Source organism: Stenella coeruleoalba, assembly GCF_951394435.1.
Source record: "Stenella coeruleoalba genome assembly, chromosome: 6".
In the NCBI taxonomy this organism is placed as follows: domain Eukaryota; kingdom Metazoa; phylum Chordata; class Mammalia; order Artiodactyla; family Delphinidae; genus Stenella; species Stenella coeruleoalba.
Window position 1 is genome coordinate 50,807,957 of NC_137151.1, and position 19,218 is coordinate 50,827,174.

Genomic DNA, 19,218 nt, shown 5'->3' on the forward strand with positions numbered 1-19,218 from the left:
ACACACAGTGTTAGAATTTCTGGGAATGAAACCCAAGGCTTAATAGTTTTAAAATCTCCACAGGTAATTCTGAGGAAGAGCTGTTACCTACCCTCTGGAGTCCGTCCCCAGCAAGGGTCCTTCTTCCTGGTGTCACTCAAGCCAATAGAATAAGTTTTTGTTTCAGAATCAAAGGAAAGCGTCATTCTTTTATCAAGCAACGGAAAGATCACAGCTGGCTCATCCACACTCCGCCCACACAAACCCCGGTCACGGCTGTTTTATAAGGATCTTGCTGCAGGTGGGTGGGGTGGGATGGCTGCGGAGCTCTCGCGAGTTGTCTGCGGAGCTCTCGCGAGTTGCCTGCGGAGCTCTCGCGAGTTGTCTGCGGAGCTCTCGCGAATTGCCTGCGGTACTCTCGCGAGTTGTCTGCGGTGCTCACGTTCCAGATCGCGGGGTGGAGCGCAGCTCCTCTGCACACAGCCCGCCGCCGCCATCTTGAGCTGATGTGTGGTGCTCAGCGTGTCTGCACGTGGCTCTGCACATGCGTCTGCTCATGGCCCTTGAAGCTACAGTGTCGGCAGAAGCCAGTTCGCGCTAGGAACTCTGATGTGAAGGGCTGGGCACGGGGCCTTTGCACGCAGCCTCCTATGAGCAAGTGCATCATAGACCAAGCACAAAGGAAAAAGAAAAAGGTTAGACTTAATTTTCTTACCCAGTTTCTATTTTTCCTTCCCACGAGTTGTTAATGGGCTTTGCTGGGGACAGGGCCACGCCAAGGGGTCACAGTTTAGAGACAAGGGAAGAGCTTCTCAAACTATTCTCAGTTCCCAGACTACCTGCAGCAGAATTACCATGGGGAGGGGGGCTTATTGAATCAGAATCTTGGGACTATGAAGGTGTTCTATATTTGGTACCGTTCTAAGGCTTTTCTTTTAAACTCTCAAATAGTTTCAATGTGAATGTAATTCCCATTTTATACAAGAGAATACCGAGGATTAGAGAGGATAAGGGACACTCGGGATAAGAGTCACAGAGGTGTCCAAAGGGGATCTGAATTGCTGACAAGCTCTATGGGGAGTCCTATACACACCAGAGTCTGAGAAGCACTAGTACAGAGCAGAGAAACTTCGCTCCTCATTGGTCATTTCACACTAAGAAATTCCAAAGCAGTCACCAGGAGCAATTATGCCAGAGAAATATTAACTTTCTGCCTTTAAGTGTGCACAGCAATTATAGGAGTTCATTGGTATGAAATATATTCACGTTAAAGAGTATCTGGGTTAGCATTTATATTATTTTGATAATTCCTTTATTACAATATAGTAGTCATTCACTGGAAAAGCTCAGAACAATAACTGTCCTCTGTTATTTCGCATTATGCATACAAGCAGAATAAATATAAGTAAAGTGTAATTTTAAAAATTTGAGTATAATCAAGGTTGACAGAAGCTAATTAAGTAGGACATATGCAGAAAGGCTCTTAATTAGCTTTTAAAAAATTGTCATCTTGTTACTTCAACTCTTAAGAAGAAAGGAGCCAGAAAAAAACAAAGGCAAAGCATGTGTATGTGTGGAAGGAAAGCTATGACTGAGACGACCTGGGCGCAAAGGCAGTTGTTAAAAACATGGGAGAGCAGCTAAGGCAGAGTGACTCTGACCTTGTGTTTAAGAGTTGTTATCTAACTAAATGGAGGAGAAACTTAATATAGTAATTCCCCCAGCTGGGGTTAGCTAAATTCATGTCATCATGTTGGGAAATAAACAGAAGAGAAATAAAGTGAGGCAGGTGGTTTCTGACAATACGTCCCAAGAACCATGTGCATGCCACAAAATGTGTGTGTGTGCTCACATAGATATGAACTGTATTTGTTTATGCATACTAAATTAGTTTGTCTCGCAGATGTTAGCATTTTTTTTGTCTTTTTGGATGAGTAAACGTAGCACATTTGTGGCTTATTGCATGGCACAGGCTGGCAGACAAATTTTATTTGACCTCACAATATTGGTGAATACAGTGTTTGAATAATGTTGACTTAATTACTAACATTTAAAGGTGGAGAAATTCCACATAAAATCCCAGACTTCTGTTTCACTTTCATCATTGGAAGAAATGGCAACATTTAAACTCTGTTCCTATATGGCACTCATACTGTCTTGTATGCTCAGGCCTTTTTATTCTTTTACCTGCATTTAATTTGTGATGCCTATTCTGGGGGGATAAAATGAAGAAGTGATATGTGGGAGGGATGAATTTATCCCGTCTTTATTCTATTCTTGGTACTATAAGCATTGACTTTTATGTATGAAGCTAAGACCTTTCCAGTCTTTATTTTATTTAAAACTGTCAAACCGTGTTTACTAAATGAGAATACTGGAATTCAGGAGGATAAGTAAGTCCGCCAAGGTCGTACAGCTCATGGCAGAGGCAGGAGGATATCAAGTTCTATTTCGGCTCTTTCTGCTATTGTATAATCATGACTGGAGTTAAAATAACGTCTTCAGCACTCTTGCACGCTCACATATTTTCCTTCCTGTTTTGACTACTATTGGTAGTGAGTTTTGTTGTCAGATATCTTTCAGCTGCATCAGATCTATAAGTGTCAGAGGAGACATCAACAAAAGTTTATTAGCAGCTGTTACATGAAAGGTAATGAACTAGATTACATGTCTTAGATGTGGCCCCAGTTTAAAGTGGAGTAGAGGCATTAAGAGAAATGCACAAATAACTACAATACTAAATGCAGTATATGAAATGTATCATGAGTGTGGTAGAAAGAAATTGCTACAGAAGATGAGAGAAGGAAGAAATCTTTCCGGATGTGTGACATGAACTCCTGGGTGAACTGTATGGTTATTGGCTTTCACTTTTCATCTTGCTTTCTTCCTGTGTTCTCAGGTCTCTAGCTGATACATATATTGTCCAAGTGTGTATGTGTGTATAGAAATAGATTAAGATATAATTGTTTATACACAGCTAAATGCACAGAATGGGCCTGGAGAGTAATCTAGAACTCATCTCAGAATCACACAAGTCAGAATCTAGATCCTTGCTTTTAATAGATGTCAAATGCTAGTATGATAAACATCAAGAGACCGTGTAGAATATTGGTTAAGGATTCAGATTTCGGGTCACACTATCTGGGTTTAAATCCCAGCTATGCTATTTATTATCTGTATAACCTTGGGCAAGTTGCCTATACTCTCGGTGCCTCAGTTTGCTTGCTTATAAAATGGGGATAAGAAGAGTGTACCTGCCTTCTGTAGTTATGGTGAGCATTAACATGAGTTAATATACATAAATTACTTAAAATATTGTCTTTCTCATAGTAAGGATGATATTAGAGTTAGCTATTATTATTACAACAATGTAATACGCTGATCTTTTCAATATTCAAATAAAACCATGTTTAATGATATCCATTTTTTCGGTGTCTCTCCATTTAGTAACATAAGTAAATCATCTATTCAGAAGCTGCTGTTCTTTAGTCATTGCACAGTTTCCTCTCATTTCTGGGTTTGCTGTAAGGCCAGCTTGTTTCATGATTAGCATCACTAGGAAAATTCTAAGAAAGGGAAGAAGAGGGAAGAATAGATCTTAAGTAGTATTGGTAGTTTGTGATGCATGAACTTAATGAAAAAATACCCTGCCTGCCATCCCTTCCATTTCTCTGGGATCTAAAGTACTGCAGTGTCAGGGGAAGACACCAAATGTGTTTCATGTCAGTGTAGAAAGTTATTCTTTCTCCCCAGGTCTTTTTAGATCATGTGCCCAATTTTTTATGTAAAGGAAGAATCAGGGACATATAAAAACACAGTTAAGGTTTTAAATTTCTTTGTAGATAATTATTTTCTATTTCATTTTATGGGAAAATATAGATCTTGCACTGAGGAAAGAATTCCTTAGATATTTGAAGCTTTATCCATATGTAGTCAATGCTACATGTTAACATTATAATAGCTCATTAGGTTTTAAAAGTTAAATATCAAATCCCTAAATTTATCTTTTAAACTACTTTAATGATGTAAACATTCAAATAACTTTATTGGGGTAAATTTAACATAACTACAACAGAACAATAGAGCCTCATTTTTAAGTGTATAATTATTTGCATTTAAGATATTAAAAGTGTTCAAACTGAAGAAGTTTACTCATGTCACTTTGCAGTGAATTACCTTTGCAACTCTTGGCCTCAGGGAACAACTCATTTGTTTTCTGAAATTATAGATTAGTTTTATCTGTTGTAGACTTTGACATAAATGGAATATGATATTCTTTTGTGAGCATGGTTTCATGTGCTTATCAGTCATTTGTATATCTTATTTTATGTAGTGTCTGTGCAAATCTTTTGCCCATTTTTAGGTTGGGTTGATTATCTTCTTACTGGGTTGTAGGAGTTCTCAAAATATTCTGGACACCAATCCTTTGCCAAATATTATGTATTGTGAATATTTTTTCCCGGTTTGTGGCTTGTATTTTTATTTTATTAACGCTATGTTTTAAAGAACAGAACTTTAATATTTTGATGGAGTCAGGTTGAAGCTGTATTTACCTTTTGTGACCTGCTTTCTGAAGTTACATAGCACCACTTCTGTGGTATTGTTAGTAAAAGCAGTTGCAAAGCTCTGCCAAGTTTCAGGATTATGAAACATGGACTCCATCTCTTGATGGGGGACAGGAAAGTTCTGAAAGAGCATGCGGATTGAGAATTACTGTTGTACCAATTTTGTAAAATACGTAAAAGACAATCTGGTGTCTTTAAAAAATGTGTCTATTTCATCTAAATAGTCGAATTAGGTGTGAAGTATTCACGATAATCTTAGTACCCTTTTAATATTAGTAGAATCTGTGAAAACATCCCTTCTTTGATTCTTATTACTGTTGATGTGTGTCTTCTCTCTTTTTTCTTGATTAGACTAGCTAGAACTTTATAAAATTTACTGATGTTTATGAAAGAACCAGTTTATGCTCTCACCAGTTTTCTCTATTTTTAAATTTTATTGATTTTCTTTATTCCCCTTACTATGGATTTAATATGTTCCTCTTATTCTAGCTTACTAAGTTAGAAGCTTAGATCATTGGTTTAGGCTTTTATTCTTTTTTAATTCAAGCATTTAAAATTATAAGTGTTATTCTAAGCACTTCTAGAGATGCATTTCATAAATTCTGATATGCTGTGTTTTTATTATTACTCAGTTAAAATATTTTCTAATCTTCCTTTGAGTTGACTTAGGGTTATTTAGAGGTGTCATGTTTAATTTCCAAATAAGTGAGGATTTTCTACTTTTCTTTTTTCTATTGATTTGTTATTGAAGTAAAATTCATAAACATAAAATCAATCAGTTTTAAGTGTACAATTCACTGACATTTAATACATTAAGAATTTTGTACAACCATCACTACTTCTAGTTCCAAAAGATTTTGATCATCCTGAAAGGAAACCCTGCGTCCTTAAAGCAGTCACTCCCCAATCTCCCCTCTTCCTGGCACCTGGCAACCCCTTATCTTTTCTCTCTATGGATTTGCGTATTCTGGATATTTCATATGAAAATTGAATCATACAATATGCAACCTCTTATGTCTGGCTCCTTTGACTTAGCACAATGATTTGGCTATTCATCCATGTTGTAGCATGTGTCAGTACTTCATTTCTTCTTATGGCTGAATAATATTCCACTGTGTGAATATAGTTTTGTTTATCCATTCAGCAGTTGAAGGACATTCGGGTGGTTTCCAACTTATAGCTCTTTGTGGGCAAGTTTTTTTTTTGAATATCTGTTTTCAATTCTTGTGGGCATGTACCTAGTTGTGAAATTGCTGGGAATATGGTAATTCTATATTTAACTTTCTGAGGACCTACACAACTGTTTTCCACAGTAGCTGTACTGTTTTACATTTCTACCAAGCAGTGTGTGCAATGTCTTCACATCTTGCCATCATTTATTTTCATTTTTTTGATTATAGCCATCCTAGTGGATGAGTAGTGGTATCACATTATGATTTTGATTTGCATTTCCCTAATGACTAATGATATTGAGCATCTCTTCATGTGCTTGTTGGCCATTTATATATCTTCCTGGTAAAGATATCTATTCAAGTCTTTTGCTCATTTTTTAAATTGGGTTTTTGTTTTTTTGTTGTTGAGGTGTAAGAGTCCTTTATACATTCTGGATACTAAACTTTTTTTTTTTTGGTTTATTTATTTATGGCTGTGCTGTGTCTTCGTTGCTGCGGGCAGGCTTTTTTCTCTAGTTGCGGTAACCGGGGGCTACTCTTCGTTGTGGTGTGCAGCCTTCTCATTGTGGTGGCTTCCCTTGTTGCAGAGCACGGGCTCTAGGCATGCGGGCTTCAGTAGTTGTGACACGTGGGCTCAGTAGTTGTGGCTTACGGGCTCTAGAGCACAGGCTCAGTAGTTGTGGCACATGGGCTTAGTTGCTCCGCGGCATGTGGGGTCCTCCCGGACCAGGGCTTGAACCCGTGTCCCCTGCATTGGCATGTGGATTCTTAACCACTGCACCACCAGGGAAGTCCCTGGATACTAAACTCTTATTTGATATATGACTTGTAATTATTTTCTCCCATTATGTGGATTGTTTTTTCACTTTTTCGGATGTACAAAAGTTTTACATTTTGGTGAAATTTAATTTACCTTTTTTTTTTCTCTTTTTGCTTGTGTCTTTAGAGTCATACATAAGAATCATTTTCCAAATCTATGTTTATAAAGATTTACCAAATATTTTTCTTGTTTAAGATACTGTTCTTTCCTCATTGTATAGTCTTGGCCATAGGTGTATGGCTTTATTTCTGGACTCTCAATTCTATTCCATTGGTCTAAATGTCTGTCCTTATGCCAGTATCCTTCTGTTGATCACTGAAGCTTTGTAGTAAATTTTGAAATCCAGAAGTTTTGGTGCTCCAACTTTATTCTTTTTCAAGAGTCTTTCTGGCCATCTGGGTCCCTTAAAATCCCATATGAATTTTAGGCTCTGCTTTTCCATCTGCCAAAAAAAAAATGCCATTGATATTTCAATAGGGATTGTATTGAATCTGTAGATTGCTTTGGGGAGTATTGCCATCTTGTTGTCTTCTAGTCCATGAACATAGACATCTTTCCATTTATTTAGGTCTTCTTTCATGTCTTTAAGCAATGTTATGTAGTTCCCAGTATACAAGTCTTGCAGCTTTTTGGTTCAATTTATTCCAAATCATTTTAATCTTTCTTGATGCTATCGTAAATGGAATTGTTTTCTTAATTCTTTTTTGAACTGTTTATTGCTATAGAAATACAACGGATTTTTGCATGTTGATCTGTATCCTGCAACTTTGATGAATTCGCTTATTAACTCTAATAGATTTTTACAGGTTCTTTAAGATTTTTTACATGTAAAATCATATCATCTGTAATAGAGATAATTTTACTTATTAATTTCCAAATTGGATGCCTTTAACTTCTATTTTTGTTTTGTTTTTGGGAAAATTGCTCTGGTTAAAACTTCCAGAGCGATGGTGAATAAAATGATGAAAGTGGGGGGCTTCCCTGGTGGCGCAGTGGTTACGAATCTGCCTGCCAATGCAGGGGACACGGGTTCAAGCCCTGGTCTGGGAAGATCCCCATGCCGTGGAGCACCTAAGCCTGTGCACCACAACTACTGAGCCTGTGCTCTAGAGCCCGCGAGCCACAGCTCCTGAAGCCCAGGCGCCTGGAGCCCGTGCTCTGCAACAAGAGAAGCCACTGCAATGAGAAGCCTGTGCACCACAACGAAGAGCAGCCCCTGCTCGCCGCAACTAGAGAAAGCCCGCGCGAAGCAACAAAGACCCAATGCAGCCAAAAAAAAAAAAAAATAGGGAATCCTTGTCTTGTTTCTGATATTAGTGGGCAAAGCTTTCTGTCTCTCATCATTGAGCATAATATCAGCTGTGTTTTTTTCATAGATGGTCTCGTCGTGTTGAGGAAGTTCCCTTCTATTCCTAGTTTTTTGGGTGTTTTTTGGTACTATTTTAAAAATATTTAATTCTGCTGTGGTCAAAAAGCATACTTTTATTACCTTTTAAATTTATTGAGACTTGTTTTATGACCTATTTATGGCTATTTGGTGAATCTTTATAATGCATTTTAAGAGAATGTCTGTTCTGCAGATTTTCGCTATAGTGTCCTACAAGTGTCAGTTAAGAAAAGTTGATTGATAGTCTTGCTCAAGTCTTTTATATTTTTCTAATTTTCTATCTACTTGTTTTATCAACTATGAGACAGGAATGCTTAAATTTTCAACTTAATTATGGATTTGTCTATTCCTATGTTCAGTTCTGTCAGTTTTATTCCATGTATTTTAAAGCTCTATAATTATGTACAGACACATTTAGGATTACTATGTCTTCTTTGACAAATTAACCCCTTAATCATTATGAAACAACCCTCTTTACCACTGGTAATATTTTGTCTCCTAAAGCCTAATTTGCTGATGTTAATGGAGTCACTCTAATTTTCTCATCATTATGGTAAAATAGCATATCACTTATGATCCTTTTACTTTTAACTTGCATCTTTATATTTAAAGTGAGTTTATTATAGATAATGTAAAATTGAATATTGCTTTTAAGAAATCTTGCCAATCTCTGCTTTTAATGTAGTACTTAACCATTCATGTTTATTATATTTATCAATATGATTTATCAGTTTAAGTCTATAATCTTGTTACTGTTTTATATTTGCCCTTTCTGCTTTTTGTTCCTTCTATCATCTTTTCCTAACTTCTTTTGGATTAAGTGACCATTTTTTAGTATTACATTTTATCTCCACTATTGGCTTATTAGCTATCTCTTTGTTTTATTCTTTTACTGGTTCCCAAGATTTATAGTATGTACCTTTAACTCAGGGGTCCGCAGCCCCTGGGATATGGACTGGTACCGGTCTGCAGCCTGTTAGGAACCAGGCTGCACGGCAGGAGGGGAGCAGTGGGCAAGCAAGTGAGCAAATCTTTATCTGCTGCTCCCCATCTCTCCCCATTGCTTGTATTACTGCTTGAACCATTCCCCCCAACCCTCATCTGTGGAAAAATTGTCTTCTACGAAACCGGTCCCTGGTGCCAAAAATGTTGGGGACCGCTACTTTAACTTATCACACTTTGCCTTCAAATAGTATTATACCATGTCACATATAACGTAAGAATCTTAACAAAGGTATAATTCCATTTACCCTCTCCCATCCTTTGTGTTGTTTTCTTGCATTTCTCTTCTATATATATTATAAACTCCACAATACCTTGTCATTCTTATTGCTACTAGTCAGTAATCTTAAAAAATTAAAAAATGAGAAAAATATATTGCAGTATGATATATAAATGTCACCTTCAGCTTATACAATTTTGTATATCAATTATATCTCAAAGAAAGAAAGAAAAATAATTTTATTTTTACCCACATCGTACCATATCCAGCATGCTTTATTGCTCTTTGTATATCTGTGTTTCCATATAGTGTTATTTTCCTACCACTTGAATCCTTCTTGACATGCAGATGTTTACAGTGAATTTTTTTCAGCTTTTGTTTGCATGAAAACAAAAATAAAATGAATGAAATATCTTTATTTCTCTATTTTTTTTTTTTTTGCCGTATGCGGGCCTCTCACTGTTGTGGCCTCTCCCGTTGCGGAGCACAGGCTCCGGACATGCAGGCTCAGTGGCCATGGCTCACGGGCCCAGCCACTCTGCGACATGTGGGATCTTCCTGGACCAGGGCACGAACCCGTGTCCCCTGCATCGGCAGGAGGACTCTCAATCACTGCACCACCAGGGAAGCCCTGTTTCTCTATTTTTGAAGGATATTCTCAATAGATATAGAATGCTAGGTTGATGGGTCTTTTTTTGTTTTGTGTTTCTATCAGTTTAAATACATTATTGCATAGCTTCTCTCTTGCATATTTTCTGATGAAAAGTCTACTGTCACTCTTATATTTGTTTCTCCATCTTGTATGTCCCCTGTCTACTGTTTTTTGTCCTCCTCCCCACTTTATTGAGGTATAATTGACAAATAAAAATCGTATACACCACGCACAAAAAATTGTAACTATGTGAGGTGATAGATGTGTTAACTAACCTTATTGTGGTAATCATTTCTCAATATATGTGTTTATCAAATCACCACATGTACACCTTAAATTTACATGATGTTACGTGTCAATATCTCAGTAAAGCTGAAAAAAGAGCTAAAGGAAAATATCCAGTCCAGTATTATAACCCTGAAATAAATAAATACATACATAAATAAATACAAATAAACAAGCATATATGTAAAATATATTTAAGGTGTATATGTCATGTTTTCCTTTCTGGCTGCCTTTAAAAGCTTTTTTTTAATCCTTGATTTTCAGCAATTTGATTATAATGTGCCTTGAAATGGTTTTCTTTGTTTTTATCCTGCTTATAGTTTATTGAGTTTCTTGGTTCTGAGATTTATAGTTTTCATCAAGATTGGAAAAGTTTTTGCAATTATTTCATTCATTCATAAATATTTCTTCTGCTTCCCTCTTTCTCTTTTCCCCTCTGGGTCTCTAATTACACACGTTAGACTGCTTGTTATTGTCCACAGGTCACTGAGATTTTGTTAATTTAAAAAATGTGTATTTTTTACTCTGTGCTTCATTTTGGATAGTTTCTATTTTTATGTCCTCAAGTTCACTGATCTTTTCTCCTGCAGTACCTAATCTGCTGTCATTCACATCCAATGAATTTTTTTTTCAGAAATTGTATCTTTCATCTTTACAAGGTCCATTTAGCTTTTTAAAATAATTCCATCTCTCTTTTTATTGTCATCATGTTTTTCTTTAAATCCCTGTGAATATCTATAGTAGTTGTTTTAATATCTTTGCTTAATAATTTCATCATCTCTGCCATTTTTGTGTCTGTAATTATTTACTGATTTGTCTCCTTGTTATGGGTAACACTTTTCTCTTTTTCACCACTCCAGGTATTTTATTTATTTATTTATTTTATTTTTGGCTGCTTTGGGTCTTTGTTGCTGCACATGGGCTTTCTCTAGTTGTGGTGAGCAGGGGTTACTCTTCATTGTGGTGCATGGGCTTCTCATCATGGTGGCTTCTCTTGTTGTGGAGCATGGGCTCTAGGCACATGGACTTCAGTAGTTGCGGCATGCGGGCTCTAGAGCACAGGGTCAGTAGTTGTGGCACACGGGCATAGTTGCTCTGTGGCCTGTGGGATCTTCCCAGACCAGGGCTCGAACCCATGTCCCCTGCATTGGCAGGTGGATTCTTAACCACTGTGTCACCAGGGAAACCTGGTCCAGGTATTTTTGATTGAATCCAGGACATTGTGAATGTTAGTGTTGTGTCGGATTTTTGTCTTTCTTTAAAGAATGTCAAACTTCATTTTACTAGTAAGTTAAGTGACTGGTAGATTGGCATTATCCTTTCTAGTCTTGTTTTAAAGTTTTTTAGGGTACCTCTGGAGTAGTCTTTACATTAGGGTTGGGTTACTTTGGTAACAAGTCATGACCCTCCAGGGATTTCTACTCCATGTCCCAAGTGTTCAGCAAGATTTTTCTGCTCTGGCTGATTAGAACTTAACTATCTCTGAGTTCTGTGTAAGCTCTGGGAATGGTTTAGCTGACAGCTTCTTGGTAGTTCTTTACCTGGCCTGATGGAGTTTGTACTCAACAGCAGACTCAAGGGGATTTCTATGTCGATTTCTGGAGCACTTTCTTTGAAGTCCTCCCTCATATTGTACTCTGTCCCAAATATTTCAGCTGTGTCATTCTCCTCAAAGTCCAAACTCTGTCTTATCAATTTATAATTTAGCATGACTGCTATGATCTGCTTTGGTTTTTCCTTTTTGTCATGTTCAAAAAAGTACTAGACTAGACAGACAGGCAGGGTGATCTTAGGCTCATCTCATTTACCTCCTTTTTCTAAAAGATCTCAGTCCCATGTTTCCAAAATTTGAAAACATCTGTTTCAGTTTTTCTAGTTCTTTATGGTGGATGGATAACACCAGTACCAGTATATATTTCAATATAAATAGGAATAAATTAAAATTTATTAATTAAGCCTAATATTAATGAAGCAGATTCATGGAGAGAGTGCATGTTAGAAACTTTTTTTTCTTGGAAGCTAGTTTTTATTTATTAGTGTTTTTTTAATTTTTAATTTTGTAGGCTGGGCCACGTGGCTTGTGGGGTCTTAGTTCCCCAACCAAGGATGGAACCCGTGCCCCCTACATTGGGAACGCAGAGTCTTAACCACTGGACAGCCAGGGAAGTCTATCTTTTTTTTTTTTTTAAAGTACCACATATAGCATTGTTCGGAAAACAGTCACATGCTTTTAGCAGGACTTAGTTGCATGGGACAGAGTAGATTGGAAGAGACTCAGAACTAGAACCAGGCCCAGTGGCAGGTTGACCACGGGCAGGGGAACTATGCTAACTCTAGTGCTGGAAGAAATTTAGTTTGGAGCCACAGGTATTGCATGGTATCCTACCATCGAGAAGTCTCAATATGTGGATGATAAGAGAGACAATATGAATTAAGTCTTTACTATATCCAATCACTGTGCTAAGTGTTTTACAAATTATATTGGAAGTCCTTGCTTTTGGTTGTTTTTGTATGCCCTTTCCCTCCCTTTTCTGGTAACTTTTCTTGGGGAAGTGATCCTCTCACAATCCATGTGCTTTTTTCTCACTCCTCTCAGGCACAGGTATAGGCATATTAAACAGGATCTCATTTTGTTATTGATTGTTAAAAGGTGCATATGTGATCTAAGAAGAGCCAGTTAAATTGGGATTGATATAGAAATTCTTGAAGAAAGATAATCTCTATTTTTTACTGGGTTGTTAAATTGGAATAATTTAAGTTTGTAGCTGCCTGTGGCTATATTCCATAGGTAGATGGAGGAGACTCCTCTATAGTAAGATAAATGAGGTTTGAGCTCAGAAAATCAGAGGCAAAAGGTAAGGAGAGAGCCTAGTGACATCTTTGAACTTTAGACCCACCTGTACCTAAAATCAGCAATTTTTATGGGTCACCTTTTTATTTCTTGAATTAGATTTCAAAGATTTCTGGCTAAGACATATTATTTCATATATTCTCATATTAAGTTTGTGAAGAAGTTACTATTGTTACATTTGTATTTCAGAAAAGGAAACTAAGACACAGGTTAGATAAATTAGCAAGAAATTACACATACCCAGTAAGGACTTGAGTCAGGATTTGAAAGCAGGCAGTCTGACCTCAGAGCCTGAGTTCTTTCCTGCTAAATTAAACTACCTCTGAATAGTACCTTCAGGACAAGTAAAGGCAACTCAATAATGGGGAACCTAGAACCGAGGAATTCAGTAGTCCAGGCAGGCATTAAGCTGTCATTCCTTGAGAAATCTCTGAGTAGGTTACAAGGCCCAGCCCCAGTCTGAATTCAAGTATTATATGCTTTGGGGTAGAAAGTGATGCAACACAATCATTTTCTATCTTTTTCCATCATCTGTCATTTCATTTCAGCCCAATCATGTATTGAACCCCTACTTTGTGCTCAGGGCCACTTTCTCATTTCATTCCTTAACTATTTTTTTGCCAATTTAAAGATGCAGAGCTTTGTAAGCCATATTTCTGATCATAATCAATAAAATAAAAGTAAACAAAAAGACAAAAAAATCTCAACCTTGAAAATTAAGTTAAACAAGCCCCTGATTATAAACTACAGACCATAGGAAAAACAATGAAAAGGATAATAATGAACCCCAAGTCTTTGGAATACAGCCAAACTCAGAAAAAATGTATATAATCTGAATAATGTTTGCCATTAAAGAAGAAAGACTAAAAATCAAGGAATTCAGGATCTAAAGAAATTATAAAAGAACAACGATAATAAAATAAGAGAATGTAGAAAGAGGGAATTTATTATTGTGTGGCTGGACCACACTGACTCCATTTTGTCAGCTCCATCTTAGGTCCGTGGTCTTCCCCCCTGAGCATGTGCATTTCTAACAAATTCCTAGATGCTGCTGAGGCTCCTGTTTGGGGCCACACTTGGAGAACTGCTGACTTCAAGGCTGGAGAGAGAGAGGACCTGAGGCTGAAGGTCAAGTAGCTGCAGCTGTGAGGAGAGTGGGCTGCAGAGACTAGGAACCATGCAGGCCCTGATAACATGATTTACCTTTTTGAGTTCTTTTTACTATCAATCCATCTACCTGCCAACTCCCTCTAAAGCTAGACAACCTCACCTACTTCAAAGGGGATTTAAGTATCATTAGTTGTAATGAGATTTTATACTAATAAGACTTTATTGATACCTATAAAATATATACTCTGCTGGTATGCTACCAAGCAGTCTGTCCTAAATGAGAGGAACCCAACTTTGCCTGACAGAATAAATGGACGCAGTACATTTTGTAAAGCAGTATCTTTCATTTTTGTGTTTCGCGTTGACATTCTCATTTTCTGAATTCAACAGCACATCATTAGCGTGGTTTCTGGGTAATTTTTATGATGTAGCAAGATTGTAACTCTTTCTGAAACCACTGGATTAATTAATCCAGATTTATCTTCTCAGCATGCCTGGTTAGTAAGTAGCTGTATCAGTTCTACTGATAGAACCCCACTGACTTAGAAGGAGAAAGAGGAGCTTGTGACTCAGCATATAGTAGTTAGGGATTGCAGACTGCTGGACTCTTCCTTCTAGAGTCAGTTTCCTTTTCTTTCTTTATAAATTTTTTTCTGTTTTTGGTCATTCTGCTTTAAACCCAGTGCACAAATGAGTGTGATTCAAGAATGCAAAAATTACTGTGTATATTCCCCACCGACCTGCTACAGTTTCTTAATTCCTACTATGTTGGACATTCTCTTAGGTTATCTTAGGTAATGGATGTTTAATGTAAGGATGAGCAGTAAGGAAACAAAGTCTCTTTGACCCCAGTTTTAAGAATTCATTTTTAGTAAAGATTATAGTGAAATCACAGGAAGCAATTTTCAGTGGTATCCAGTAAGAAGTTTTGACTAAAGAATTTGAGTAAAGATTTACTCTTCCACCTGAAATAAGTCGGATAAAATATATGAAACAACAATTTTCAAGTTTTCATTCAGGCAGTGAAGAAAAGTGATTTCTGAGAGTTGAAAAACAAGTAAGTTGAGCCCTATGATTTCCCCAGCTTACTGTGCTGAGAGAGTATCCAGGCAGCAGCACAGAGAAGGTGAACCCAGGTGGAGCCTGGCAGATACCCCAAGTTGAAGAAATGGAGCTGAATGTCCAGGGAGACTGAGGCAGTGGGAGTTCCAGGAGAGAGTACCAGGAAAGAGAGACACACAGGGGTCAACATTGTACTCATCAGCACACGTGTATGAGGAAACTACCTGAGATGTGAGAAAGAACCACCAAAAGGATTATGGGGAACAGCGCTAGGGCGTATTCTTATATTTTTATGTCCTCAACCCCCTCCCCTCCCCCTCCAACACACATTCAGAGAATTCTTGGGTAGATGGTCTTTCCTCTCTATCTTCTCTTTCTAGGATCTCTGCCTCCTTTGAGCAGAAGGTACAGGCTTGGAAATTAAGCCTGTTTACTTGTAGGGTCAGGACAGAATATCTCTGCTCCACTGCTCCTGTGTTCTGATCTTTCCCAGGCAGAATTTACTTAGCTGAATGTTGTGGACTGAATGTTTCTGTCTCCCCCAGATTCATATGTTGAAGTCTGTAAAAAAAGTTAATAAAGGAAAAAACCTCAGTTAAGAAGAGTTGGGAGACCAGAAGGGGGAGCTCTCAAATCCTGTGATAATAGCTGACCAAGAAGAAAGACTTCTTTCCTGGCAAGAGCTCAGCCAATGAAAAGCCATGGACTCTGTTTACTATGGCCCTCCCAACTTCCTTTTCTGCTCTATAAAAGCATGCTCCTTCCCTTGCTGTGAGGGAGGGGACTTGCACGTGGCTCACCATGGTTATAGATTCTGAACTGTAACTCTCTACTGATCCTTAATAAACCCATCTTTGCTGGAGAAATATCTGGTAGTCTATTTATTCCAGGTCAACAAGTCCTCACAACCAATGTGATGATATTTAGAGATGGGGCCTTTGGGAAGTAATTAGGTTTAGAAGGATATTATGAGGGTGGGGTCTTCATGATGGAGTTAGTGACTTTATAAGAAGAAGAAGAAACCAGAACTCTTTCTCCACCATGTGAGGACACAGTGAGACAGCAGCCATCTGCAAGCCAGGAAGCAGGCTCTTACCAGGAACTGAATCTGCCAGGACCTTGATCTTGGACTTACAAATAATTGTGTATAATCTTAGAAATAATCTTGGCCTCCAGACCTGTGAGAAATAAATGTTTATTGTTTAAGCCACCCAGGCTATGGCATTTTATTAGAACGACCCAAGATGACTAACACTGAATTTCTAGTGTGCATATAGTTTGCAATGTCCACAGCCATATTAAATAGGTAGGCAGTTTTACTTCTCTGAGCTCCAGATGTCTGCCCCTGCTCAAGTTGAGGGGTGGACACTAGTGGAGTGCAGGGTCTGGAGAAGGTGGCAGGGATCTGTGTCTGACTCTACCTGTAAATAACTTTGTGACTTTGGGTAATCTAAGTAAGCTTTCTAAGCCTCAGCCTTATAACTATGGAATGGAAGTTATAATTTAGAGTCTTTTTATAGGGTGAATTTAGAGCATTACATGATAATACCCCAAGTCTGAATTCCTGGCAGCCTGTGGAACTGCCCCATAGAGACTATAGTTTGCTAGGTATCAGGGGGCAGTTTACAGGTTGATCATAGCTGTTGCATTTATGGCCTTTGTCCTGCTGATTAACAAACGGGTGACCATGGTTGCCACTCAGGATGCAAGCTTGTTCTCCAGGATCAGCTTATTCCCACTCGGGGACCTGAGTGCCAGGAGCTCTGTCTCAGGCAGCCAAGGTGACTCTTAATGTTAGTTTCTTCTCCCTGGTGTCTTATTAACCTTGCCAGTGGGGAGAATTTGGAAGTGTTCTTAAGAGCTTTTAGGCAGTTCAAGTGTTTCCAATATAAATAGCCCTAATAACTTACTCCAGTTTCACCAAAGTGACTGATTGTTCTGGATTATAATTATGTACTTTTCTGCATTGTTCTTTCTAATAAGTCTCTAATCACGTAACAATTTTTATGCCATGGATCCCTTTGGTAGTCTGGAGAAGCCTATAGACTCCACAGAATAATGCTATAAATGCATAAAATAAAATATCCAAGGTTACAAAAGAAACCAATTACATTGAAATACAGTTATCAAAATAAAAAAATTATAACTTATGTCCTTTATTAACACATTAAATAACAAGATGTAGCAGAAAATAATAACTAATTTTGAAGTAGTGATGAATATAAACAATATTTCTGGAAATCTGCAATAACTGTAATATACTATGAAAGTATCCATGATTTCTATTGTTGACAAAGTTACAGATTCTCTTAATTTTATTGTAGTTCATGGCCTACATTTACAATAGAAGTACATGCTAAATAGTCAATAAGGTATTTGTACAAATAAAGATGTAACTTCCCCCATCCAAGTTCATAGACCTGTGACTTCTTGAGCAGTTAAGGACCTCTGCTGTGCTCAGAGCACATATGCAGACTTCTTTTCTTCTTCATATGGATACATGGCCAAAAATCAGACAAACTTTAGAAATCCAGATACTGTATCAGTTCCAAATGTGCTGTTAGGGATTTTTTTTTAATACAATTTGTTTTTTTTACAAAGACCTTATATTGGTCTTTATTTTTTAAATTCATTTTATTTATTTATTTATTTACTTATTTATTGGCTGCGTTGGGTCTTTGTTGCTGCACGCGGGCTTTCCCTAGTTGCGGTGAGTGGGGGCTACTCTTTGTGTTAGGCATTTTAAATAGGAGGTATTTGTATACGGGCACTGGGTGTCTACATGGATGTTAGATAAACAGCGCGTAGTTGAAAGTATCTGAAGTATCAGGTGCATCATAGGGAGTATTTGTTTCTCCTTTCTCCCTCTTCTCCTCTCCCTTTTCCCTCTTCCCTGTCTTCCCCTACCCCCTCCTCCTCCTTCTCTTCCTCCTCCTCTTTCCCAGTCCCCTCCTCTTCTCCCTGCTTTCTCTTCCACTCTGCTTCCTTCTTCTAATGAAAATGCCTGAAGTACAGAGAACCATGTCTTCTAAAGATTTGGTCATAGGCCTTCCCGCCACTGTGCCTTGTAAGGTGTGCAGCCCACAAGGCACTTTCAGTCAGCTTGTGAATGGGCTGTATGTGAGAGTTGTGAAGATGAAGTCCAGGCCCTGATATTCGTGTGGTGGCAAAGGGGTGAGGGTTAGTAGCTTATTCAAATTGATTTAGATTGGCTTTTAATATTTTAAAATCAAGACCTTGAGTAATAAATACATTTTACATTGTTACCTAATATCCACATATACTTATATACTTGCAGATTTCATACATACGTACATGTATACTTACAACACAAACAGTGTTCAAGATGATACCTTACTGGGATGCATTCTGATATTTTTATTCTATCCTGCTTTATTCTATAATTTAATTAAAATATGCTAAATCCATTTCATGATCTACTAATAGGTTGTCATCTTCAGTTTGAAAAGAATAGATTCTGAGGATATGAGGTGAAATATGTTACATTGCAAAACCACTATAATGGTCTTTTCACACAGTGAAAAATATTGGTCCCATGTAGGGAAAAGGGAGCTGGATGGAAAATCCAGTAGTTCTCCTTTCTCATTGACTTCAGGCTCTCGTCTTTACAGTTTGTCTCCGCCTTAACTAAACATTTAGAAGGTTACCATGACTTCCTCCACAAAGAGTATGTACTTTTTCTAAGAATGAATTTTGATTAAATAACTAGGTCTTTGATGTCTCTTGGTAGGGAGTGGCTCTTCAGATGTTTGTATTTGTTTTGGCATGAGTGTGGACTACTGAAGCCTTTTGTCCTCTTGCTGTTTTATGTCAGTCTTCCCATCTCACAGCTTCTGGAATGGAAGAGCTGCCTGTCTTAGGATGCCATGACTTTATCCTTTGTGGATTGGGGTACTACTCCTTTTCAGTCATTTCCCTAGACAGTCAAGTCACATCATCCTCACCAACCATTTGGATTGTGCCTGAAAAGGAGGTTCTCTGTCTTGGGGACAAATGGATAACAGAGGCTCTCAAATGAAGAAGGAGTGATGACAGTATCAAGGCATTTTGCCCATTCATGTCAGTGAGTTAGTTGCCATTGGGATGTCCCTA

The 19,218-nt window shown here is 37.8% G+C and overlaps 1 protein-coding gene across 7 annotated transcripts in view; it reads left to right on the top strand.

Annotated features, from left to right (window-relative positions):
* Window positions 1-484: 484 nt before the first annotated feature.
* Window positions 485-19,218, top strand: part of LOC307188252 (uncharacterized protein) — a 401,616-nt gene continuing 382,882 nt past the window's right edge. For all 7 annotated transcript variants that reach the window (XR_013828867.1, XR_013828868.1, XR_013828869.1 and 4 more), the window contains exon 1: window positions 485-674. Coding sequence is in view for 4 of the 7 variants with exons in the window: in XM_079925132.1 (XP_079781258.1) it covers window positions 486-674 (189 nt within the window). In the remaining 3 variants the exon portion in view is untranslated. The remainder of the gene's footprint in view (window positions 675-19,218) is intronic.